Below are 8,192 nucleotides of genomic sequence, written 5' to 3'. Positions count from 1 at the left end.
GAACTATCATTGAAAATTAAAAAGTGTTAAATTTATTCTTGCTGTAATTAAAAACTGGGGCACTAGGTGGATAGAGTGCCAGACCTGGAGTCAGAAAGATTCATCTTCTGGTGTTCAAATCTGACCTCAAACACTTACTGACTGTGTAACCCTGGACAAGTCACTTAACACTCCTTGCCTCAATTACCTCATCTGTAAAATAAACTGAAGAAGGAAATGGCAAAGGAAAACTCCTTGGTGTCTCACAGAGTCAGACATAACTGAAAAATGACTCACTGACAACAAATAAACACTTGATAATAATTAAAGCTCTACAAAAATGGGTTATGCAGTGGACTTCTTCTCACTGGAGGCCTTCAAGCAAACACTGGAAAACACTTGTTAATTACATTATAGGGATTTTAAAAAAGCTATACACTGGACCAGATGACTTCTGATGTTATTCTAATTCTGAAATTGCATGGTTCTGGCATAAGTGTCTTTAGGAGCAAAGGACTATATTAAACAAAATAGAATCTGATAACTGCAATGAGAGACGTAAAAAAAAAAGGAATAGACATTTTGAGCTGGATGAGATCATAAATAGGTGAGGAAATTGCTAAGCTTGTCTCATCCTAAGCATAAATTTGAAAGCTCAAAGCAATAATGTTCTGAATTTTCTATTCTTTTCTTTTGGTTGCTAATTCTCATGCCAAGCATGTCACTTTTACTTGGGAAGTCTCTTTCATTTTATCCCCTTTCAGGAAAATGAGTAAATATGAGTCTCTCTGGCCAGAAGGAAATCTCATTGATTCTGTCAAAAATGCTCCTTTTGTGAATCAAAGCATCCAATGTCCAGTGATCTTTTGGAGTCTCACAAAGATAGCAGTGATTCCTGTTTTTGACAAAGAAAGGACCCATCCTCCCCCACACCCCCAAGTGAAAAAACAGAGTATGATTAAAGTATGAAACTTCTGGACAACACAGTTTTCTGGCTGGTCCTAACCCCATCATGATTGTGTCTGTAGACACATAATCATATGGTATAGCTCTTTATTTTAAGTACAACTGACTAAGGGACACATAAGAGTCCAGCTGGGTAAAACAAATACTTCTGAAGAGAAGTTTTGTCTATTAATAAAGGTATATAGTGCACTATTCAAGTCTGAGCTTCTAAATCCCCCCAAGTATGGCCCCAAGGACCTGACAATCAAAGTGAATAATTCACTAGCAAGTACTGAAAATATTCCAACAATATTTCCGGTATTGACTTTCAAAAGGGTCTGAGATATTAGCATTCAATGGAACCTAGTGTAGATGAAAAAAAAATCAGTTTATTAATTTATAATTGTGTTAGGTTTATAGTGTAATTCTCAAGGACTTCAGCTGAATATTGGATCATTTTATAGGCATACAAATGCATTACATACTCATTAACCCCTTTCTATTTTTCATCTTTGTGAGACCAAAGCTCTTTTTTTCTTATATTAAGTGTGACTCTAAAATGACTAAAGGCCTTGGGACAGAATAACAACCAGGGCAAAGCATTTTCCAGTGATGTTCTACAATCCACTATGATCTTGCTTTTCTATAAAGCAGGACAGAGCTCGACCAACAGGTCTTTATGGGAGATTATTAAAATGGTGTCTGTGTACTATATATGTGAATATTTTTTTTAATTCCCTTAAAATAATAACAGAAGGCATCCGAACCCAACAGGTAAGGACCAAACAGAACAATTTCTTTGGCTTTAGATACAAGCTGACTTGATTTTGAATCTGATATTTACAAATTGTGTGATCCTAGGCATTTTACTTAAATTTCCAGCCCTGTTTCCTTATCAATAAAATGGAGGTAACCATACATTGAGATAGCGAGTGTTGCAGCAATCAATTGAGATAATGTATGGAAAAGTGCATTGCAAATCTTTTTAAATATTCCTTATTTTCTCCCAGTTTTAGCAATCATTTTTTTAAAGTTTGAGTTCTGAATTCTCCAAACCTTCTTGTCTTTAAAAATGTGAGCTGCTTCATTATGTCATATGGTTCAGGATGTGCTCCCTCTTCATTTTCCCAACCAGACTCGGAAAATTCTGGGAATTTATGTCTGTGTTGATGCATCTAATTTGGAGAGTTTGTGCTGGAAATGTTTAATCCTACACCTAGCTGCCTCTAGTTCTAATAGTCTATTTTTAAAGCTTAGAAAGAATCAAAACATTCCAATTTTGAATAGTACTCCCTAGATCAAGAATCAGACTTCTCATATGGGTTATTCAAAGTCCTAATCCAACTAATCTACTTTTAAATTTTTTGATTTATGGCAATGGGGTTAAGTGACTTGCCCAAGGTCACACAGGTAGGTAATTATTAAATGTCTGAGGCCTGACTTGAATTCAGGTGCTCCTGAATCCAGGGCCAATGCTACATTCACTGCGCCACCTAGCTGCCCCCCATCTACTTTTTCAGTCTCAGGGTGCACAAACTCCACTGTATCAGAGCTCTGATTTACACACTTTTCCTTAAGAATTCCTTCATCATGTTTTTCTTTATCAAGAAAACCTTCTCCCCCCACCCCGCTCCCCAGTTTTTTACATCCTACCTCTCCTGGCCCACCTGTATTGGGACAAAATATATAGAGCAATGGACATAGAGTCAGCACAGCATAAGTTCAAGACTAACTGTGTGACCCTGGGTAGGTTACTAGGTGACCAATCTTAAGTTTCCCCATCTGTAAAATGACAATAACAATAGAACTAACCTCCAAGGTATTGCTGTGAGAATAAAATTAGTTGATATATGTAAAGTGTCATATAAATGCTAACAATTATTATTATTTTTAGGGGTTTTTTTGCAAGGCAAATGGGGTTAAGTGGCTTGCCCAAGGCCACACAGCTAGGTAATTATTAAGCATCTGAGACCGGATTTGAACCCAGATACTCCTGACTCCAAGGCCGGTGCTTTATCCATTATGCCACCTAGGTGCCCCCCCCTAACAATTATTAAATCTTTCCTCCTCTATGAAACTTTGCCCACAAATTCTATCAACATGGAAAGAAAGAAGGAGAAAAGAAAAAGAAAAGAGGGAAGTTAGAGAGAAAGGAAGAAAAAGAGAGGGGGAGGGGAGAAGAGTTTTTGCTAAATGCCTACTATGTGTATCTGGTGCTTTCCAAATATTACGTTATTTGATCCTCATAACAACCCTAGGAAATAGGTGATATTATCTCCATTTTACAGATGAGGAAACTGAGGCAAATGAAAGTTAAGTGACTTGTCCAAGGTCGGAGCTAGTAAGAGGCCGAGTCTGGATTTGAACTCAGATCTTCCTTATTCCAGAGCTTTCTGGTTACCTCAGCTAGCTATTTACCCTTTCAAGTAGTGTCCATAAGATCCCCCCTTATATTTTAGCATTTTATTGTATTGTTTTACTTTATTTTTAATACTATCATATATTGACTTTTGGGTGCTTCTCTCCACTAAGTTTCTGTATGGATGCCTCATCATGTTTTAGAACCTTTGGCTTCTGGAAAGTCCTACCAGGCTGCAAAGGATTTAAGTGAGAACCCTGAGGGGGCTGTAGTACTGACTACCTCAGGAGGAGGCTGTCTGTGGGGTGATGAGGTTAAGAGATCTTCCAAATTAAAGTGGGAGAACTCATACTGATAGAATTATACATTCTTGAAGGAGAAAGCCACATATCCTAAAATTTCTTTAGGCAGACACAGTATTATGACTTCTTGTGCATCTCCCAAAGAGGGGTTCATTTAGTGAAGTGAATAGAAATCTGGATTTGGAATCAAGATGATCTGTTTGAATTCTTCCTCAGATATTTCTATTTGGGCTAGTCATTTAACTTTTCCCAGACTCAGTATCCTCATCTGTAAATATAATTTCACCAGCCTCCAAGGGTTGCTTTGAGGATCTTTAAAGAGATATATAAATGCTATTAGAAATAGTGTTGCCTACTATTGTGTTCCCCCCCCCCCCCGCTTTTTCTTCAATATCCTCTGTGATTTCCCTGAATGCTTTGCTGAATTTATGGGAGTCATCCATAATAAATCACTTGCCCAAACTTTCCCCATGGGGCAGTTTGAGAGGGACTCACTCCATCATATCTCTTCTATTCCAACAATCAAAGAGGAGCAAAGAGGGGTAACAATGGATAGCATAAGGGGCAGACTATCATCTGGTAAGTAGGACACATTCATAGGATTTGCTGATTCAAAAGGGTGGTTCCTGGATAAAAAAAATACCAGATTATGTAATTATATGCAGCTGTATAATTATAAAAAATTGCATGTTAATTTGTAATAAGTTTCTCTTTAAATCCAAAATTCTAATTCTCAAGTGTATAACATAAATGGGAGGGGCATTAAAATAGAATGTTTGTATTTGAACTTTCACATTTTAGAGATGAGTAAACTAAGGCTCAAAGTAGCTGACTTGTCCAAGGTCATATAGGCAGTTAGTGGCAGTGGCAGGATAGAATTGTCTTCACTTCCCAGGCAAAGGGGAGAAGGATGGGGGTCTAATATTCTGGTACCTGTTTCCTATTCCCTTGAAGCAAATCTAGAAATAAAGGGGGGTTTGCTTTCAGCTTCAGGTTTCTGGAACACATAACAGGAGCTGCCAGTCTCCATCATGCCCCCAGCTTGCTTCTCTAGAGTCTTCAGGGAGTTTCCCCCTTGAGTGAGATCCAGGATCCTCTTTATTGATTGAACTGTATTTTCTCTCTCCCAATGAGAAAACTCCTTCATTTGGTATTGTACAGTATGTATTCTCTTATGGATAACTTTTTTCATTTGTTTTGCTATGATTTGGCTAAATGGGGTTTCTTGGTTTAAAAAATGGAAAGAAAAGAAATAAAGGGATTTATAACAAGAGGGCCCGAATATCTAGTAGTCTATTACTAGAGGAGAAATCTTTCCTCAATTTTCATCACACACACACACATACACACACCATTACATATACCCATACAAACATATAGAACATAAAAGGGTAAGAAAGAAGTGGGGGAAGAAAGAAAGGATGGATGGATGGATGGATGGAAGGAAGGAAAGAAGGGAGGAAGGGATAGAGGGAGGATGGGAGGGAGGGAGATAGAGGTAGGAAGGGAAGAAGGCACACAGGAAGGAAGGAAGGAAGGAAGGAAGGGAGGAGAAAGGAAGGAAGGAAGGAAAAAAAGGAAGGGAGGAGGAAGGAAGGGGGAATGGGGAAAGGAACCAAGGACGGAAGGAAGGAAGAAGGAAGGGGGGAAGGGAGGAGGAAGGAAGGGAGGAGGAAGGAAGGCAGGAAAGAGGAAGGGAGGGAGGGAGGAAGGGAGGAGGGAAGAAGGAAAGAGGAAGGCAGGGAGGGAGGGAGGCATATGCCAACCACACCTCCCCATCCCGGGCCGCTGCAGCCGGTAACCTGGGGGTCTCCAGCCCGGCTGTGTGGGTACTGCCCCCTGCCCCTGCCCCTCCCCCTCCCCCGCCGCTCTGCCCGCACCTCCCCGGGTGCAGCCCGGGCCCCAGCCAGCCGCTTCCGCGTGTCGGGGTCTCGCACTTCCGGCACCTCGGGCGGCTCGGTGCGCACAGCCGGGCCCCGGCCCCGGCCCCGGCCCCGGCCCCGGCCCCGGCCCGGCCCCGGCCTCGTGTCGCTTTAAGGAGGCGGCCCCGGGGGAGGGCGCCGACCCCGCCCGCCCCAGCTGGCTGCGCCGCGCTCCGCGGCATTTCCTCCGCGCTGGCGCTCGGCCTCTTCTCTCTTCGGGAGACGAGACGCGGCGGCCCGAGTAACGGGCCCGGGGCAGCCGGGGCAGCCGGGGCCCGGGATCTCGGCGCGGCGGAGCCGGAGGCCGCCCCGAGCCCCGGCCGGGCGGGAAGGGGGCGCCGGACCCTGCGGAGCGGCGAGCGCGGCCGGAGGCGCGGGGCGGGCGCGGGGCCGGCGCGGGCGGGACTGCGCCCGGACGCGGGGCTGGAGGGGGCGCGGCGCCGGGCCCGGAGCGGCGGCCAGGCCGGACCGAGGCGAGCGCCGGGGGCGGGGCGGGCCCGAGCCGGGGCCCGAGCCAGAAGCAGGACTTGAAGAGAGGCCCCCCCCCGGGGGCCGGCCGACGGCCGAGGCGGCCCCGGGGAGCGAGACGGGGCCGGGGCCGCGTGCATGCGGGCGCGCGGCGGGGGGCGCCCGCGTCGCCGGGGTGCGGGCCATGGGCTGACGCCCCGCGGACGGGGCCCCGGGCGCCCAGCATGTCGGTGCACTACACGCTCAACCTGCGCGTCTTCTGGCCGCTGCTGACCGGCTTCTGCACCGCCCTGGTCTGCCTCTACCACGTCCTGAGCGGGAGGGCCGGCCCGGCCGCGCCGCGGGACGCCGAGGACGCCGGCTTCCCGCTGCTCAAGGCCGCCCTCCTGCTGCTCCTGGCCTACCTCCTGCTGCGCTTCCTCCACGCCGCGCGGCAGCGCCTCCTGCCCCGCGCCCCGCGCCGGGGGCTCGCGCGGGCCGCCCCGGGGCCCCTCCGGGAGCCGGGCCTCGGCGTCCTGCTGGAGAGCTACTACGAGCACGAAGTCCGCCTGTCCCCGCACGTGCTGGGCCACAGCAAGGCGCACGTGAGCCGCATCGTCGGGGAGCTGGTCCGCGCCGGCCGGGCCCGGGGCTCCCCGGGGCCCTCGGCCGGGGGCGCCCTGGCCCTGGCCTTCCGGGGGGACTTCGTCCAGGTGGGCAGCGCCTACGAGCGGCACAAGATCCGCCGCCCCGACGGCTTCGACGTGCTGGTCCCCTTGCGCCTGCCGCCGCTGGTGGCGCTGGAGCCCCGGGGCCTGGGCTCGGAGCCCGAGCTGCCGCCGGCGCTGCGGGGCTGCTTCGTGTGCGCCCTCAGGGCCCCGCCGCCCGCGCCCCTCGGCGGGGCCGCGGCGGGCCAGTGGCCGCGGGACTGCAAGCCCTTCTCGGACGGCTTCTGCGTGGAGCTGCGCGGCCGGCGCCACCTCTCCGCCGCGCTCGTGTCGCGCTGGTTCCAGGCCCACCTGCAGCGGTGCCTCGCCACGGTGCGCTACAGCCTGGAGGAGCGCTGCCGCGTCAGCCTGGCCCCCGGCGGCCTCGACCAGCCCCCCACGCTGCACGTCCTCCCCTGCCGCACCGACTACGGCTGCTGCCGGCTCTCCATGGCGGTGCGCCTCATCCCGGCCGTGCACCTGGGAGACGGGGTCTTCCTGGTGGCGCCGCCGCCGCCGTCGCCGCCGCCGCCCGCCGCGGGGCCCCCGCCCGCGGAGCTCCCGGGCGGGCTGAGGGCCGAGGCGCTGTGGGGCCTGAACACGGCCCGGCAGGAGCAGCGGCTGCTGGGCTGGCTGCAGGACCGCGCGCCCCCCGGGGCCTGCCACCTGAAATGCCTGCAGCTGCTGAAGGCCCTGCGGGACCTGGGCGCGCGGGGCCTGGAGCCCGCGGCCGCGGCCCAGTGGGGCCGCGTCCTGGCCTCCTACACGCTCAAGACGGCGCTTCTGACGCTGCTGCTGCGCGGGGCCCCGCTGCAGGGCTGGGACGAGGCCCGCCTGGGCCCGCGGCTGGAGGAGCTGGTGCTCTACCTGCGGGACTGCCTGCTCCGGCGCCGCCCGCTCTTCCACTGCCTCCTGGGCCCCGCCGCGGCCGGCCGGCTCGCGGCGGACATCGGCCCGCTGCCCAAGGTGCTGCGCGAGGCCGCCCCGGTCGACCTCCTGGCCGCCGTCGACGGGCGCGCCCGGGAGCTGGTGGCGGCGCGGCTGCTGGCCACGTGGCGCCGGCTGCCCCAGCTTCTCCGAGCCTACGGGGGGCCCCGCTACCTGGCCAGGAGCCCCCAGCCCCGGGGCCAGCGGGGCCAAGGTTTCCCGGAGCACGACCCCTAGGAAACGGAGGGATGGCGGCAGCCCCGCGGGACGGGACGGGGCAGAAGATGCCGGGGCGTTGGCCGGTTGGGGGTGCCCGAAGGGACGAGCCACCTGCCCGGGGCTCGCGCAGAGCCGGGGCCCTGGCCTTCTCCACCTTCCAGAGCTGCTTCCATGCCCGCCGGGGCCGGCACCGTGGGAAAGCGCGGCCCAAGCGTGGCCCCGAGGGGAGGGGGCGGGGGAGCATCTTGGTCCGGGGCTCCCCGCGCAGCCTGCGCCCCCTGATGAGCCGCAGCTGGAAGAAGAGGGGATGATGGACCGGGCAGCTCGGTTAAAGGGTCTACAGAGACGTCTTGGTGCGCTCTGTGAGCAGAGCATATTTGACAAC

The 8,192-nt window shown here is 52.6% G+C and overlaps 1 protein-coding gene across 1 annotated transcript; it reads left to right on the top strand.

Annotated features, from left to right (window-relative positions):
* Positions 1-6,143: 6,143 nt before the first annotated feature.
* On the top strand, positions 6,144-7,908 carry ITPRIPL2 (ITPRIP like 2). The gene has a single exon (XM_074201055.1). The coding sequence runs from the start codon at positions 6,200-6,202 to the stop codon at positions 7,823-7,825; it is 1,626 nt and encodes a 541-aa protein (XP_074057156.1). The 5' UTR covers positions 6,144-6,199; the 3' UTR covers positions 7,826-7,908.
* The last annotated feature ends 284 nt before the right edge of the window (positions 7,909-8,192 follow it).

The sequence above is a fragment of the Macrotis lagotis genome, chromosome X (assembly GCF_037893015.1).
Source record: "Macrotis lagotis isolate mMagLag1 chromosome X, bilby.v1.9.chrom.fasta, whole genome shotgun sequence".
In the NCBI taxonomy this organism is placed as follows: domain Eukaryota; kingdom Metazoa; phylum Chordata; class Mammalia; order Peramelemorphia; family Peramelidae; genus Macrotis; species Macrotis lagotis.
The sequence above is the reverse complement of the archived record's forward strand: the minus strand, read 5'-3'. Positions and strand labels throughout refer to the sequence as shown.